General features: G+C 37.9%; 3 protein-coding genes across 4 annotated transcripts in view; 1 reads left to right on the forward strand and 2 right to left on the reverse strand.

Moving 5' to 3' along the window:
- LOC131322031 (uncharacterized) overlaps positions 1-8,156 on the forward strand; it is an 82,880-nt gene extending 74,724 nt beyond the window's left edge. Inside the window, exons 2-13 of the mRNA XM_058353128.1 lie at positions 1,899-2,167; positions 3,157-3,277; positions 4,236-4,309; positions 4,446-4,492; positions 4,739-4,892; positions 4,984-5,028; positions 5,096-5,303; positions 5,395-5,456; positions 5,546-5,646; positions 6,025-6,079; positions 6,160-6,207; positions 7,665-8,156. Of these exons, the coding sequence (XP_058209111.1) occupies positions 1,936-2,167; positions 3,157-3,277; positions 4,236-4,309; positions 4,446-4,492; positions 4,739-4,892; positions 4,984-5,028; positions 5,096-5,303; positions 5,395-5,456; positions 5,546-5,646; positions 6,025-6,079; positions 6,160-6,207; positions 7,665-7,843 (1,326 nt within the window). The 5' untranslated portion in view covers positions 1,899-1,935 and the 3' untranslated portion in view covers positions 7,844-8,156. The remainder of the gene's footprint in view (positions 1-1,898; positions 2,168-3,156; positions 3,278-4,235; positions 4,310-4,445; positions 4,493-4,738; positions 4,893-4,983; positions 5,029-5,095; positions 5,304-5,394; positions 5,457-5,545; positions 5,647-6,024; positions 6,080-6,159; positions 6,208-7,664) is intronic.
- A 138-nt stretch (positions 8,157-8,294) lies between these two features.
- Positions 8,295-9,664, reverse strand: LOC131322036 (light-harvesting complex-like protein OHP1, chloroplastic). Of its 2 annotated transcripts, none has more exons than XM_058353137.1 (3): positions 9,242-9,664; positions 8,950-9,072; positions 8,295-8,639 (listed from the first exon to the last, which is right to left on the reverse strand). In XM_058353137.1, the coding sequence occupies exons 1-3, from the start codon at positions 9,383-9,385 to the stop codon at positions 8,571-8,573; spliced, it is 336 nt and encodes a 111-aa protein (XP_058209120.1). In that variant the 5' UTR covers positions 9,386-9,664; the 3' UTR covers positions 8,295-8,570. The 2 variants fall into 2 exon arrangements, with proteins under 2 accessions (XP_058209120.1, XP_058209119.1); XM_058353136.1 differs by having other exon boundaries at positions 9,215-9,660.
- A 3,014-nt stretch (positions 9,665-12,678) lies between these two features.
- LOC131322039 (putative cyclin-D7-1) lies at positions 12,679-17,003 on the reverse strand. The gene is made up of 6 exons (XM_058353139.1): positions 16,537-17,003; positions 16,064-16,150; positions 15,729-15,824; positions 14,746-14,953; positions 14,211-14,347; positions 12,679-12,959 (listed from the first exon to the last, which is right to left on the reverse strand). The coding sequence occupies exons 1-6, from the start codon at positions 16,762-16,764 to the stop codon at positions 12,696-12,698; spliced, it is 1,020 nt and encodes a 339-aa protein (XP_058209122.1). The 5' UTR covers positions 16,765-17,003; the 3' UTR covers positions 12,679-12,695.
- Between the last annotated feature and the right edge of the window lie 423 nt (positions 17,004-17,426).

Below are 17,426 nucleotides of genomic sequence, written 5' to 3' on the forward strand. Positions count from 1 at the left end.
CATCACTGATGAGGTTTCTTAGGAGCAATTTCAATGGTTGAAGCAGAAGCAAATCGCGTTCCAACCTAATGTTCAGAATCAAGGATTGTTGAAGAAATCGAACCGAATTTGGGAGAAATTGTGGATTCGATTGATGGGAAAGCAGAGGAAATTAGGAGGGTTTAAGAAGTGGAAGCGATGATGGATCTAGCGCAGTGAAAGGGTGAGGTTTTGATTGTGTGCATGTTTTTTACTTTCTAACATGTAAAATGGGGCCAGTTAACGGGTGATGTGTGCCACATCAGCAATTTTGTTGACGGAATGGATGAAGGCTAACGGCAGGTGCCTCATTTTGGGGATTTTGTAAGTCCAGGTATTTAATTGAAATAAAATGAAGTCTAAGTATATCGGTGACATTGGAGTGAAAATTCAGGTGTCATTTTGAAATTTTTCCGAAATAAAATACAGTAACTTAAAGGGTAAATTATAGTTTAACCCTCTTAAACTATGCCTCATGGACATTGTCCCCTCAAACTTTTATTTTTGGCACTGTCCCCTCAAACTTTTATTTTTGGCATTTAACTACCTCTAACTAATGAAAATGCAACCCCGTTTGCATTTTGTTATGAATTGGATGGAAAGTGTCACATGCAACTCATATGCCCTCTCATCTAAAAAAATGAGACTTTTTTGCTCTTCTCTTCTCTACATTTTTTTACATTCATATATATTACTCCATCCGTCCCAAATTGGATGTCAATTTTTAATATCTGTGTCAATTTCAATTCCTTATATTTTTAATTTAGATCTCAAAAAATATGCAATATGAATCTTGTTTGATAGTTTTCGATTAGTTCTATTATACAAAGTTTTCAAATTCATGAAAAACATTATAGATTGAAAAATACAAGTAATGAAAAATAACACGAGTTTTAAAAATTATCATTCATTTTGGGATGGGGGGAGTATATACATACTAAATACATATACGGTATATCAACAAACCAAAACTGAAAATCACACCCACGACACAACAAGCCCCCTCCAATTCCTTAGTGTGGACCTCTTCGGCAAGCGTAGAGGTAGCGATCAAGAATAGCATGGTGCAGGTGACGACGTTGGCAGCGGTGGATCCAGTCCGGTAACTAGAGGAACGATTGACGATTGCATGATGCCAGAGGAAACAAGCCTTGAACGGAGAACTGCTGCTGCTGTACGACGCCATTTGAAGAATCCGGTGGTGAGTAGTAGGGCTGGTGGAGGGTTGGTTGCCCTAAGAAAACTCAGTTATAAAATGGGGTTTGGCAAACAAATGGGTCTAACATACTTGATTTATCTAGTTCTTCACCCTTTTGGTCAATGATTATAGGGTCTTCTACTTGAGCTTCTTGCTGTTGGTTTTGGGTTTGATTGAGCAATGGTTTGATCTCGATTTTGTGGGTTTGGGGAATCTAGGGTTAGGGTTTGAGGAGGTTGAGATTGAGATTGAGTTTATTGCTGAGAATTTTGGGTTGAGTAAGGGTTTTGGGTGTGTGAAAGTTTGGAATTTTGGTGGGGAAGAAAGACTAGCATGGTGCTGGAGGCGATTGAGCTCTTTGGGTTTGCGCCGATGACTGAGTTCTTTGGGTCTGTGCCGGCAACCGAGAATAGAGCAGAGGCGGTGATTGAGAAGTGAGAACAGCGTTAACCAGCCTTTAGCTTCCACCCTTTTTCTTTTTCAATAAAGGGCAAATTGGTAACTTAAATCCATTCCATTACAGAAGTTAGTCGATTTTGCATTTTCATTAGTTATAGGTGGTTAAGTGTCAAATATAAAAGTTTGAGGGGGTAAAGTGTCCCTTAGGTATAGTTTGAGGGGGGTTCATTATAATTTTCCCTAACTTAAATAAGCAAAGAAATTAGGGTTTCGCGCACTATAGAACAGAGGAAAGAGGAGGAGAAGCAGGAGCTGAGGCGATGATTCGGGTGGCAACTAAGCTGTCACGGGCGGCGAAAACCGTGGCTCGAAGCGGCATCGTTTTCGGTAGACCACCACCAATCATCTCCCAGACACCACCGCTAGCACCGCCACCGCTTCTGCTGTCGGTCAGGTCGTTATCTACGAAAACAAAAACGACCACCGAGGGAAACCCAGTCGCGCTTGAAATGATCAACTACGCCATCTCTTACGCCCGCTCAGGTAAATCAGGTTTTCCCTTCTCATCTATTATGCCTTCATCATTCTCCTTTTGGACGGTGAGAAATGGTGAGAAAAAAAGGGTGAATTCTAATTGCACTTATCCAATGACTAAAATGGGATGAGAAATGATAAGAAAGGTTGAGAAATGAAAAGAAAAATTCTCATTAGAGCATTTCCAGTCCTTGCTCAGTTTTTTTTTTACCGTCTATTTTTTAGCTGATGCAAAGGATGGGAAGGGGCAACGAGGCAAACCCCCTTGGACGTTACCATAGGGGTTCCCATCCGCTGTGAAATGTCCGGTTTGAGCCATAACTACTGGCCTGGGGCGAGCGATTCACCACAACCCTACCAAAGTGCTAGAGCGGGCCAAGGGCCCTCCACACGGCATCTGGTTCACTGGACTACTACCCTCAAGCGGGATTGGAACCTGCGATCATGTGGGAGGGGGGACTTTCACCCTCACACCTTAGCCATCTAGGTTACCACCTTGGTGGTTAACTATTATTTTTTACCTATATTTGAGTATTTGTGTAAAAGTTTCAAGCACTTCAATTGACAAATTCAAATCTATAAATTTGAGCAAAAAGCTTCATTAATGGCATAGTTGTAAATTTGAGGGATAAAATGGCCTTAAAAAATTTGAGTCTCCCTATATTGGTTAAAAATTTGGGAAAGCATCAATTTGCTATAAGTTTGAGTCAAGGACTGGAGTGAGAAGTGAAAAAAAAAGATTAATCCTTTTTGGTCCATTTTGTTTCTAGTAACGTCTCATCATTTGGTGAGAAATCACTATGATTTATGTTTTCTCCTTTTACAAAGGGCCTTTTTAGTAAGCATGTAAATGTAAAGGCATATATGGTTCATCATTTGGTGAGAAATCACAGTAACTTTTTTTTCCTTCCCTATTCTCACAATCAAAGGGCTTGTTAATGTAGGTATGTACATGTATATGGATATGTAAGCAAATCTGTTTCTCTGTTCCGATTGTTTTCTATTAGACAAGGAAGATGAAACATACGCGCGAGCTCTACTAGTTCTGGAACAGTGCCTGGCTATTCAGCAAGATGACAATTCCAAGGGAATGGTCCTACTTGGCATGTCAACCTTATTCTATGAAAGGTTCTCTTTTTCTCCCATAAGATTTTTTTTTTTTTTTTGTCAGAGCGTCTCCAGTTAGCTACGCAAACACGCCTGTTAGTAAAACAGCCCATCGTACAATCTTTTTCAGAACTTCAATGGATCAGCCAATTAGCTAGCATTTTGTCTTTTTGCCATGTTGGCTGGCTACATATACAGCCCCTTTGGATTGTAAGGTGGGAAGAGAAAAAAATGGAGGATGACAGAGGATCATATTACTTGTTTGGGTAACTCAAAAAGGTGAGAAATAGTGATAAGAAACTAAGAATGATGAATGAAGGAAAAGGAAGTGTTTTATTTTGTCCATTTTTCTTTACCAAATGTCAACATGGTGAGACAGCAATCCATTTTTTTCGATCCCTTCTTCTCAAATCCAAAGGGCCTGTTGGCCAGCCATGGAAGACTAAGGAAATGCGCCCAGCCGATGGAAAACGGATGGTTGTCCAGCACATCACAAATCATGTTAAGTTAGTTTCAATGAACCCCTGAAATACAGAATAGAGTTGGAGCACATAAACACAAAGTGGTTAGGCGAAATAAAAATGGTAGTCTTTTTGGTGTGCTTTAGCTAGACAACATCAAATTGAAGCTTTATTTGATTTACTGGATGGGCAAATACTTATTTAAGTGTAAAACTTTAGCAAAAACATCTTTAGTGGCATAAGCCGCATAACAATGAATTGAAAGCAACATAATATCATTAAGAATTTTGAGTGGAAAAAAGAGAGACCCCCTTCATTTGGGGTAAAGATTTGGATAGAAAACTCATTTTGATACAACTTCGGGTCAAGGAGTGAAGCCATGATTGAGTGTATTTTACTCAAATTTAAATTTGGGTCAACACTTGACTAAGGGCTGGAGATGCTCTTAGGTTTTTAAGTTTATTTTAATTCTTTTGAAGTTGTTGATATTGACGGTGGTTGAACTTCGATTCTTATAGAGGGAATTTCTCTGAAGCCATTGATAGACTCCACAAAATTGAAGATCTAAACATCTCTTCCATGGGGGTTAGAGGTAAATTTGGTCGTTTTGATTTCTATTTGATTGTTCCATTTTTTGTTATGCATTAGGTTATGGGTGTCCGATGCTGTATATATTTGTCGTTGCAATACGCATGAGATTAATGATTTTATTTGGCCCTTTGTAACAGTTGCTGCTACGGAAGCTCTTGTTGGAATCTATTTAGAATTGGGTCAGGTATGGTCTCAACTCTTCACAAATGTTTTTGATTATGCTTGGAAAAAGCTCTGTGTACAGACATTGCACACAGACCTCCAAAAGGATATCATCCCTCACTGGGGTCCATATCTTGTGTGACACACCCCTTGTGAGTGGTCTCTGTCCAGTGTTTGCACGTACACGTGCCAATAGGCTTTTCTTATTATAACTTATAACTCGTATGTTTAAGCTAATAGAATTAGATCTCCGATATTGCCTTTACAGGATGATACTGCATCAGCAGTTGCAGAGGTATGCAGGCAACTGATGGATGCAATAAAACTAGAAATTGGTACTGGGTTCGTCCTTGAGGATCTAGATGCTCACACTAAGGCAATAGAAGGACTAGTCAAGCTTGTAGGCGGTAAACTTAAAAAAGGTAGAATCCAAGAGCCTGCTTGACTTTCTTTCTGTGTCTCAATGTAGTTCTGGTTGTACATATGATGTAATGCTCGGTTACTTTCCTGCAGCGGAATCATTCTTTCTAGGTGTTGAAGATGACAAATATTTCACCGGTGGGTTCATTTCTGTTGGTAATACTGGTAGGCTTTGTTCTACGCTGTTTGACGATGTGATGTATAGGGAATGTTGCACTATCTTACGGGGAATTCAAGCATATCCTACGTGATTTTTCAATGGCAAAGAAGTTATATGGAATGGCAACGCAGGAGATGCCTGATGATAATAAAGATTTCAAAATTCCATATTACTTGGCTGCTTGTAATATGGTATCCGAGGAAGTTGAGATGGCAGCTACTTGCACATTAGGACAACTTGAATCACACCTGGGGTAAGTGGGGGATTTCTTGTTTGTGTTCATACAATTATCCATGGCCGTGATGATCTTCTCATGTTGTGGAATTTGAACATTATTGTTTTAGGAATTTTGGTGTTGCGGAGGAGATATTAACTCGAGCATTAACCATAGCGGAAAAACATTTTGGTGTGTTACCTTTTCTCTTACTTGATGGGCGTGAAATCTTTTTGTGCTTATGCATGTATGTATCGCATTGTTTTATTGATATGGTGTAGGCTCACATCATCCCAAGGTTGGGGTTATCCTAACCTGCATAGCTCTCATGTTCCGACAGAAAGCAATGCAGGAGCAATCAAGTTCCCTTTTGATTCAAGAGGTTAGTAGTTACATAAAATTTATCTACTCACTTCCCCAGACATTTCAGTTCGTACTTCTTACCATGGCTTTATGTCTTATGGTTCTTATAAGTGGCTCAATACAAAATGCAAGTGATTTTCTCGTTTTATGAAATTGATTTCACTGTTTAATGACAATGCCATAGATTTAGAGCACCCATATTTTTGACTCGTTTAAACTGAGGAAAGTGCGTTTGATTTAGACTTGAGTTGACATATTTTTTTGTGAAGCAAAATAAAATGTTTGCCTACTCACTACATGATTTAATTACTTTACCCCTGGGGAGCAATCCCCTTCCATGTCACTGTTTTTATTAAACTCTTTTGATGTGATCTGTTGATCTATCAACTCTTTGTAGGGACTTTTCAGACGGGCATTAGATTTGCTGAAGGGTCCTCCGTTGGAGGTTGAAGGTAGGCGTAATGAAGCAGTTCCTTTACTCTTTTGTGTGTGTGTGAAATAAGCTGAGTATGCCTTTTCTTTTGGTTCGTAGGTGCGCTTGCAGAGGATTGTAGAAGGGATATATTGGCTCTTGCGAGAGGTATGGTTCAACATGCTCGTTTTATACTGCATGCTTATGTTTTGGGTTTGATTTGAAAAACATGGGTCTTGTTTTCAAAAGTGCTTTGTGCCACTAGTCACCGATTCATTGAGAGCAAGATCTCTTTTCTAAGACAAAGCACAGAATGGGAGTGGGTTCAGAGCTTATATAAGTTTATATATTTGTAATGCTATAATTTGTATTCCCCATTGGATGAGATTAAGTGTGTGGCTTCTATGCTACAGGTTTAAAGACCTACACCTCACTTGCACAATCCCACATTGGTTACAAAGTTACAAATTAAACTGCATTAGACTTTTTACTTACTATTTGAATTCATGTTTTACTGCCCATCAGTCCATGAGCTAGGGCAGCTAGCAACAATATCTGGCCTATAAGAGAGTAACACTTCCCCGCATGTGAGGCGCACAACAGGTTACAATTTTAGTACACATGGCATTAAATGAAGGAATGGCTGGAAGGAGAACTTGTATTGGACTCCTGAGTTTGACCAAATAAGTTCACGAATTGGACTTCTTACTGCCAAATTCGCCTATTCGTGCTCCATGGCGTGATTCACCCACCTTGACCAGCACATTAGGTTGACTAAGGCTGTGCCTAGCTTGTGGCAGATGGCAATTTAGCAGACATGAACATCATTTGTTGCACTTCTTTGATTGCGCACTTTTTTGGGGGGTAATGAGAACTTTCACCTTATAAATTGACCTCCTTTTGGTGCTCCTGCGAGTTGTTATCGGAAACAAACAAACGGTAAATGTGCTGACAATTAGTTGAAAATTTTGGTTGGAACTTTTCTGCAGTTGGTTTAACATTTTTTAAGTGTTCTGAGAGAGCGCTCAAGGGTGATTTCTTTGTCTTCTCTACCAAAAGGCAAGTGTGGCCTGTGTAATGAGATACTAAATGGGAATAGTGTCCCAGAGTTGGTATGGCGTCAACAATGTAATGAGATACTAAATACGATTTTTCACGCTTGCTGGCACACATGTGTGCATAAATGCTCGTCTGCGTGTATCTATGGTGATATGTTTCAGTCTTGGTTGTGCATGCAATTGGTGTGATTGTTGATATCCTGGTCAAGAAAACCACAGCAAAGCCATCACTGATCATAGTATGCATGCATTTAATATCTCTGTGTTTTGAAGTCTCATGCAATTAGTGCAAGTATCGTCATAAATTTTTGTTTTTCATTCAGTTTACTTCTTATTTATTAACTTATGCTTTTCTTGTACTGACCCTACTATTTATGTTTTTTGTAAATTTCTGGAGTCATTTCATAGACATTTCCCCAACTTTTACATAAAAGCAAATAAAAATTTAGTGAATTTATTTGAATCCACTTAAATGACAAGGATACGCCCTTGATTATTATGGCGGTTCACTCTAATGTCACTAAAGTGTAGGGTGTCTGCTGCAAGTATTTGATTACGGTTATGCAGGTGGATATGCAGAAACGTTGTGTGTTCAACAGAATAGGAAGGATGAAGGAGAGAAATTGAGGAGTTTGGCAGAGTCTGCCTGGAGAAACCCCCGGCTGTCTCTGGCTGAGGCACTAGATGTATCAGAGCATTCTTCCAAAGTGCCAGTTGTTGATGCTCGAATAAGCAGGGTCCTCTAGTTTCTCCTTGTATCGGCACCGTGGTAGCTTCCCAATGTTTGTTGGCTATGCATAGCAGATGTAGTGAAGAGTTTGTTTATTCCTGCGGATGTGTAACAGTGTAAATATACTTCCACAAGATCTGCTGATGTATGTACATTTGTATCTCCTTCCTTCCTCTTTCTTTTTTTAGTATTATTTTTATTTTTTTCCTTTTCTTTTCTTAGAAACCTAGTCGTACATAAGCCATGCAGTAGAGTAAGTAATAAGAGTTGTATGGTTGTCCCAACTCGTGTAATGGGTAATAAAGTTGAGGGTCTATTTTAAAGTGCAATTCTGCTGTAAATCTATCAATAACTTCATTGCTGATTTGATAAGCAGGCAAAGAACTTCAAAGTGATTTAGACAGGAAATGCAGATGCTCTTGGATAGGAGCATTAGAGATTGTTGGAGAAAGATAGTTCAGTCGTCGTTTGATGGAGTTGTGACCAGTGATTCAAAATTATCAAAGAAGGATTTTAAAGATTCGTACACAGTAGAAACGAGAAGAAATGTACTATTACAAGGTTTCGAGGCACTTCTTAACTGGTACTCGTCCCACCCTGCCTGTTGGAAGGACAATACAGAATTGATGATGATTTCAACATAATAAAGGCTAGTGCGCAAATGATTTCGACATAATAAAGGCTAGTGCTTGTGCAACGTAAACCAAGTCCGATATGAAGCCCTGTTTATTTCGACTGACTGCTCATAGAGGAAGATCCAGACCTTTCCCAATATCCACTCCAATCAATTGAAGTATTCCCTTGTTTATGATCTGAAAAACGAAACCAAAGTCCCTTAACTACAGTCAATGACTCAAAGATAATACACAATCTGAAATGAGGAATTGCATACTCTTGTTTACCATGACTATGTTCTCTAGAGTAAGATGGGTGTTTATTACACGAAAGGCTAGGCAAGAGATGCTATTCAAAATGTGTATCTCGTTGGCTCAAGCACTTCAAACCCCACGATTATGTTTCCAGATTTGTGCCCACGAAATGATAAGTAATTACGAGTGCGTTGGAACAGGGGGACAAACAAGTGCAAACGGGATTATTGATTGATGAAAGAAGTGGCTTTACCAGTTCCACAACGAAAGTCCCAATGAGGCCAATCATACAAGCCCTCGAATTCCATATTTCTGCAGTCCTTGTGAACCCAAGAAAGGGTGCTTTGAACTGAGGCTCCACTTTTGGCAATTCTACCTGAAATTTTCAGAAACCCATTTGCGTTTAGCTAGTTTTAGTGCACTATCACCCAAAGACATTCATATATCTGAAGTATATATATACCAACTGCATCAACTAAGAAAACAAGAGAACAAAAAGACCAAGAAAAGAAGATAACCCCAGAAGGAAGCTTAGCAGCCTGGACCTTGAAACATAGGGGCTTTTTGGAGGTTTTTATTCCTTTTCGGATGGGAATATGCAAGTGTGAGATTGGTTGGTGATTGTGAGCATGAATTGTTGGAGATCTTGTGGGGAGGAGAGAGGATGAAATGTCTAACAGAGTAGTCATTTCCTTTTTGGTCCCTTCAAACAGTGGCCATTGCTTTCTCTCCCTCTCCAAAACCTTATCCAGTGGATTTCAGATTGAGTATTAGTATGGGTCCCATCCTAAAGAAATAGAAGCTTGTACGAGTCTTGAAGCAGAACTTTCGGGATTTTTCCGAGGGCTAGAAATGGTGAAGAATCACATCATGGAAGCCATGGAATCCAGTAGTCTGATTCAGAGAGCCGTGTTGATGATCAATGAGGAGTTCCCCGAACATTCTCCGCACAAGGTGTTGTTCTGCAAATGCAAAGCCCTTCTAGCCTCCACGAGATGCACTTAAAAACACGTGTTTCGGGAAGGCAACAAGGTGACGGATAGATTGGCTAACATGGGAGTGAATCAGGAAGACAAAATGATGTCGCATGTTATTCAGATGGACGATATCATTCTGCTCTTAGAGATGGATATGAAAAGATACTTTTCACATATTAACTAAAAGGTTCGGACACTTTATGTGTAGGTACATTTTTAGAATTGTTGTGCATAGTGAAGTAGTGGTTATGATAAGTTGGTTTTTAATCAATTACTCATTTGCCCAAGTATAGATGCCCATGCCAAGTTATAAGTGATGCATTAACTGATTTGGGAGAGGGGCATTATTGGAATAGTAGAGAGGTATACGCAATCTCAAAAAAAAAAAAGAAAAAAGAAAAGGCACTAAAAATGTGCTCTCCCTTTTCTATACTAAAATACATAGCAAATGATGGTTTACTCTTCTGAATTGATAGGATCAAAGAGTCACTTCTTATGTTTCTTGGGGCCATTGGACCACATGGGTTTTGGCTAGGTGAATTTCATTGATGTTTATGTCCATTTACTTCTCTGTAACTAGTGTAATGGCTACAAAAATCAAGGAGTAATCATACATGCATTGAATATACTGTTCAACTAATCATTTAAGGAAAATCTTGGGACCATTTCAATCTTTAATACAGTTGAAACTTCATTGATGTAATTGAATATTTCACAGCATTTCTATGGATCATTATTACTTAAGTCTCTTTCTCACGATTTTCTTTTACAAACGAATGTCCAGGCCAGCTTGTGCGCATGCACCTTGACTTATTCCGAGACCTTGAAGTTAATGACCAGGGACCCTTCGGTGGCCCAATTCTTTTCTCACACTCTGAAACTTTGCAAGACTAGGAAAAACAAAAGAAAGAAAAATGAGAAACCCTAGAACTGGTTACAACGTACTCTGTCCCAATTTCATCACGTTCATCTTCCCTCTTCCTCTTCTTGTTGCTTAATTTGAAATTAGGCATCTTAAAAAGGGACAAATCACCTTTGGCAATCACATACTTCAACCTGTTCCTTTTTCGGTACACTAACTGGGCTTGGAGGGCAAATGCAATACCTTCTTCAATTCTACCCATTGATCAGTTGTGATAATGGGTAAAGCAGTTTCCCCCTTCCATGGATCTATCTTGTGGCACTTGATCACATCATCCTAGTAACAGAAGACAACATATGCAATGGGTAAGGATCGATGTATACGTATTGTAATTTAGGATTGGTCGAAGTGCGCGTAATTATTATGGTTCGAACACTTGAGTTATTAAAAAAAAAAAAAGAAAAAGAAAAAGAAAGAAAGATTCGCACACTCATAGAGGGGTAAGTGCTTCTCTATAAGCTCGAACCTCGAGTCTCTTTTTTTCTTGAAAGATTACAATAAATTGAACTAGCTATATATATAGGCTCAAGTTCCATTTTTCCTTTATGAAAAAACAATTTTCAAAACCTGCTTTTGGGAGAACATGCATTTTGGTAATGATCGATCCATCCTCTTAAAGAACACACTAATGATACTTACACAACCGTTGTGTGTGTTGTGTAACCAATTTTGATCCTTTTTTTTTTTTTTTGCTCGGCAAAACGAAACATATATATAAACTCGAAAGGGTACATCGAGGGGGCTCGAGTGACGAAAGCTAAACAAACTTACACAAACAATCAGCCAAAGCAGAAAAACAAAACAAAAAAAAAGCCACGTCTCTAGATTTTAAAAAAACTCTTCTAATGAAAAGTTTAACTCTTCCAAGGAAAAGTTTAAAGGAATCTTGACCATTTATTACAACAATAAACGGATGAAGATTGATTGTGTTTGATGTTTTGCACAACCGTTGTGCATGTAGCATCTTTGTAAAGAACATGCATGGATTCTGAATTTTCAGTAATTCAGCGTGGACTCGGGCTCGTGGACCCATTACATCCTTCCTCAAAATGAATCAGTCCGTCCATTTCGTACGCTAGCTCAATGTGTAGATAATTTGGGAAGAAATTCTGTATTTAAGGGAAACTCCGCACTGAAATTATGTGAAAAAGTAATTTCCAATTTCAATAACAAAAGTTGGTTTACTCTTCTGATCAATTGATAGGATCAAAGAATCGAATGAAGATTCTCTCATGTGATGCAAAACGGGACTCATCACGGTTCTATTTTATGATCCGAACTGTTCATTTAGTAGGTCTCAATGTTTTCAACATTTTATGTAAAAAAATCAAGTTGATTGAAGTTGGTAAAAGCTTGGTTGAATAATTTTCACAAGTGAAACGCACAGTTAGACCCTGACCGTCTATTTCACTTGTGACAAATATGATTCGTTCAATTGTACTGATGTCCAATGAAATTGATTTTTCGCAAGGACGTAAAACACATCGTGTTTGACAAAATGAACTGTTCGGATTGTCAAATAGACCCGTAATTTGTTCCGTTTCGCGTCGCATGAGAGACCACGTGAGAAATCATCACATGAGAGGATTTCAACTCGAATCGAATCAAGAACCACTTCCTCTTGTTTCTTTAATTGGGTCATTTTTGGACCATATGGGGATTTTGGCTAGGTGAATTTCATTAATGTTTATGTCCATTTACTTCTCTGTAACTAGTGTAATTAATGGCAACAAAATTCAAGGTGTAACCATACTTGAATTCAATATATTGTTCAACTAATCATTTAGGAAAAATCTTGGGACCATTTCAATCTTTAACACAGTTGAACCTTCATTGATGTAATTGAATGCTTCACACCATTTCCATGGATCATTATTGATTAAATCCTTTTCTCACACTTAGAACTTGAGAAGGCTACCAACAGACCTTAGGCCCAATGACATCACGGGTACACTTAAGTGCCATAAGAAAGAAGGTTAGGAGTTTAGCTCCTCCTCTATATAAGGTGCTAATTCAATTATTTTAATAATATACAGTCTTTAGCCAATAAAAAAAAAAAAACTTTAAGACTAGAAGGAAAACACGAAACCCTAGAACGGATTACAACTCTGTCCCAATTTCATCACATTGATCATGATCAACTTCCCTCTTCCACTTGATCATGTTGCTTGATTTGAGATTAGGCATCTTGAAAAGGGACAAATGATCACCTTGGCAACCACATGCTTCAACCTGCTCCCTTTTCAATACGGTGACTGGGCTTGGAGGGCAAATACAATACCTTCTTCTATCCATTGAGTTGTGAAGTAGTAATGGGTAAGCCAGTTTCCCTTCCAGGATCTTGTGGCACTTGATTATATCATCCTAGTAATTGATCCAAGACAACATAGCACGCAATGGGTAAGTATGTATGCGTGCTGCAATTCTAATTAAGAGCTAATTTAGGGCTTATAAGATTTGCACACTACTCCACTAGTAGGGCATAATGCTAGCTCCATGGGCTCGAACCTTGAGCCTCTCTCCCTTTATTTTTTTGGATAGGCAACAAAATTTTATTGAACTCGACAAATGGTACATTGAGATGGCAAAATCTCTAGATACAAGGAAGAACTTGGAGCCTCTCCCTTTTTCTTGAAAGTGTACAATCACTCAAGCTAGGCTCAAGTTCATCAATCTATTTTTCCTTCACGAAAAACACATAAAAAAGAAGAAGAAAAGGGATCGATCCGTCCATTTCGTTCACTCAGTTTGTGGATAATTTGAAAAGTAATAAGGTTGATCCTACAATTGAAGGCACATACATTTTTCATAGTGAAAATCATGCATGGTCTATTGCGAAGAGAAAATTGAATCAAATAACAACAATTGTAGATTCAAAATTTGTTATTCGTGGAATAATATTTCCATACTTGTGGGCTGACAAAATGAATGAAATTAAGATGGAATTGTACAACACAGTCCATACAAGTGGATTTTTATTTTTTATTTTTTGCTCGGCAAAAAGAATTCATTAATCTTTGAAAAAGAGATACAAAGATTAAACGGATCAAGGGCACAATAACTAGCGCCACTCGAGACACAGAGGAAAAACTAGGAAGGCAAGAAAGAAGCCAGCCAAAAGCAAAGACTCTACAAAAAACCACCCAAGCCGAACCTCCTAAACAAGCTCCTCAAAACCAAAAAGCCTAAGACGAAAAAATGCAACCACCAACACGGAAAACCCAAAACAAACCGAAACACGAAACAAGTGGATTGCAGAGAACCTATTTTATTAATTAATAAATTTGATTATTTCTAATAGGGATTCGACACTTCTTTGTAAGCTTTGAACTCCAATGCTCCCTTTTTTCGTCAAAGGGTAGCTCTACTTGAGCTAGGGTAAAGGCCATCTATCTTTCCTTCCTCTCTTCATGAAAGATGTTTTTGAGAAAAAGAGTACTTTTTCTAAAAGAAAAAGTGTAGTATAGGAATGAGATTATATGAAAACTAACACGAACATAAAAAATGGACAAATAAAATGTGACGGAGGAAGTATATTTAAAAAATCATCCAAACGGGCAGTAATTGGATTCAAGGAATTAACAAACAAATGAAATAATGTAATTGATCATTCACCTTTTGATCTCCAGGAATGAGACTATTGATATATGCAAGGTGAGAATTAGCTGTTGATGGAAGCTCCAATTCTTTGATAACACATTTGACCGCAGATATAGCGATAGTACACGGCCGGAACTCTACAAGTTCAGAATCTGCACATTTTTAATGTTCATAGTTGTCAGTACGATGCGATCGATGAAAGAAGCAAAATCAATATGATTTCATCCGTACCCTCTCCATAACAACTTATATATTTTCATGTATTTAAAGGATCATTTGTTATGAAATGTGGATGGTTGTAACTTATAACTAGATTCGAAATTTCTAAGAAATACCTTGCCCTTCATGTATTTCTAAGAAATACTGTATCTGTTACAAAATGTCAATGATTAGAAATTTGTTCTTCAATTTTCAATTTTTTTTAAATAACTGTCATTTCTAAAAAAATTAACTAACTGTCAGATCTGCATGGCAGAATAGCCGAAACTGTATACAAGGTTCTAGAAGGAGCGTATGATAAACAATGTGGTAGTATATACTTGCTTTTTACCAGAAAGGGCACCAAGAAGTAGCTCATTGACTCTTGTAGTTAACTCTCCAAGCAGGAAAGAACTGAGGGTATCAATGAAATTACTCATCAACAATTCTATGTAGGAATAAGCTGTTACGGAGCCAAGTCGCCACCCTAAGGTCTTCAGTAGGGTCAATTCCATCCATTGGATCAAGTTAGATTGAAATGAGTGGTCAAGATCTTCCATCTGTAGTCACCATATATGACAATGTAGAATTCATTGATCACACAGAGAAATTCTATCTTTTTTTTGTTTGTTTTTGGTAAGTAGAAGAAATTTCATTAAATTGAGTAATAAGAGATACAACAAGATACAAAGGAGTACGAAAAAAATAGCATCATTGTCAAAGGGAGAGAATTGTCAAAGAGAGTATACCCAACTAGGTTGACACATATCATTAGACCAATCATGTGCTCCCATATCTCCACACAAAGTTGGCAACAGATCAACCAAAAAATCGAAACAAAGACCATACACAGAGAATTTTTTCTATCACCAATTTTCTGGTAACCACTTAATTATATCACTGGGAATATGGCTAGATATTGCATTCTTACACTGTTTCCTTGTCGATTAATATTTGCATGTTGAATATTTAAGTAGACAGCGATATAAAGCAATGACCAAAGCTGGTGATATGTGGTGTTCCGGTTTACTCCTTAAAAAAAAAGTACTTATTTGTAATTTTTAAGCTTAAAAATAAATGGCTTACTGAAATAAAAAAATATGCAATATGGATCTTGTTTGATAGAGATCTATCTAAGCCCTGCAAAAAAAATTAAAAAATTATTTTCATAGATCTATTATTTTTAAGCTTGAAAATAAATCATTATTTTTTAAGTACTTATTTTGGAATGTGGAACGGAGCCTCAGCAACACATTGTAAGTACACAATTTTTTTGTCACTCATATATTGAGATTAATAATGGCAGAGTTTTTTATGGTAACAAAGAAAATTCACCTGAATTTCATGGAAAGGATGGGCTGTCTCACCAAACTTGGAGGCAACAGATAAGCATGCAATGGCCAGTAATTCAAACATCCAATATTTCCAACCCTACATTATTTATGCACAAAATGCAAATTTAAAGATAAAAACATAGAGTTTCTTTGTCGGATAATAAGAACATGATTGAAACAAAGAAAATTGGATTCAGGAAAGATAAAAGGGAAAAAGGCAAATAGTAACTAAAACCATAAGTTCCCTCCCGGGTTGGGTAAATAAATAGAAATTAAGCTGAAAGAAGAATGGGAAGAATATATATGCTTAATTATGGAGTAACAAAGAACACTTACTTTGCATTGCTTCGAGGAGAGGAATCGATCAAAGTAATTTGCAGCATTGAAAACACTTTGGCATGACAGATTCAACCGGCTTTGAGACTTCCATGCATAGAGAGAGAGAGAGAGAGAGAGAGAGAGAGAGAGAGAGAGAGAGAGAGAGAGAGAGAGAGAGAGAGAGAGAGAGAGAGAGAGAGAGAGAGAGATTCAGGTCACAAATTATATAGACACGTACACATATACATAATGAATAAGGATCCTCACAAGTGGAAAACAATAGCACACGAAAAATTTGAAAGATGTTACGTACTCGAGCCACATCCAGAATGAATCTCAATCATGCACAAATTGTCTCTTGAAACTAGTGGATCGTTGAATAATAATGGATAAATTCCTACCCTCTATATGTTCTCATTCTTCGTAAAAGAACGATTTTTCCTTCCAGGTAACATAGCATAGGACTAATAGTTTACGCGTGGGGAACTAACCTTGGCGAGCCACAGCATGGCTCTGAATCTGGCTAAACTCAAACCAGAGGATTGGAGATGATCTCGATATCCCGATTCAGGCATGTAACTCAACTCCTTTTGCAGGCAAATTTCAAAAGCTTCTCTGCAATCTTCCTTAGTAGTGTAGAAGCAACCGTTAACGTTGTGCCTGCTATCCGACTTAGAATTTTCGGTGAGCCAAACTTCATCACAGAGAAGGCTATCCATAAATATATGTAGTTTGCTTCAGAAACCGCCTTGATTGAAAACTATATTATGGTTAGATGTACATACATGCATGCACGTGCATATTGCAGTATTTCATGAAAATTCCAACGGAACAGTAAAATTCTGAAAGGTTTATGGGGGTTATGATTGAGCGATAATGCATGGATCGAGGGGTACAAGAGAAATGACGAGGCATAGGAAATCAGCCTAGCTAGTTTTTGACTGTACGTACGTTTTGGTATTGTACTTGCGACTCTACAAAGAAGGCAATGAACGAGTTGCACATATATACTCTTTGAGAGAGAGAGAGAGAGAGAGAGAGAGAGAGAGAGAGAGAGAGAGAGAGAGAGAGAGAGAGTTGCACATATTTACTCTTTGAGAGAGAGAGAGAGAGAGAGAGAGAGAGAGAGAGAGAGAGAGGTTTTTTTTTTTTTTGGAGAAGTGGAGGTAGTGGGTTGGTTGAACAAATATTTAGGCAGTTTGGTGGACACTGCTTATTTGCTTATTTACAAAGCCGTGGCATAAAAAAAAAAAAAAAATCAAAACACAATTTTGCTCGTTTATAAAGCCATAAAATAAATAAATACTCAAAAACAGGAGATAATAACTACTAATAAGTAAGACTTTCTTTTAATTTGTTTTCACAGATCGACGACAGAATG

Source organism: Rhododendron vialii, chromosome 4a (genome assembly GCF_030253575.1).
Source record: "Rhododendron vialii isolate Sample 1 chromosome 4a, ASM3025357v1".
NCBI classification, from domain to species: domain Eukaryota; kingdom Viridiplantae; phylum Streptophyta; class Magnoliopsida; order Ericales; family Ericaceae; genus Rhododendron; species Rhododendron vialii.

What these genes read in the sequence shown, in the direction of transcription:
- LOC131322036 (XM_058353136.1), bottom strand. Translation starts at nt 9,385, where the DNA reads ATGACTACTCTGTTAGACATTTCATCCTCTCTCCTCCCCACAAGATCT. An exon ending in CTGCTAAGCTTCCTTCTGGG is followed by an intron (nt 9,073 to 9,214) that starts GTTATCTTCTTT and finishes TGAAAATTTCAG; the next exon opens with GTAGAATTGCCAAAAGTGGA. An exon ending in GGACTTTCGTTGTGGAACTG is followed by an intron (nt 8,640 to 8,949) that starts GTAAAGCCACTT and finishes TTCGTTTTTCAG; the next exon opens with ATCATAAACAAGGGAATACT.
- LOC131322039 (XM_058353139.1), bottom strand. Translation starts at nt 16,764, where the DNA reads ATGGATAGCCTTCTCTGTGATGAAGTTTGGCTCACCGAAAATTCTAAG. An exon ending in CCATGCTGTGGCTCGCCAAG is followed by an intron (nt 16,151 to 16,536) that starts GTTAGTTCCCCA and finishes TATGCATGGAAG; the next exon opens with TCTCAAAGCCGGTTGAATCT. An exon ending in TCTCCTCGAAGCAATGCAAA is followed by an intron (nt 15,825 to 16,063) that starts GTAAGTGTTCTT and finishes TAAATAATGTAG; the next exon opens with GGTTGGAAATATTGGATGTT.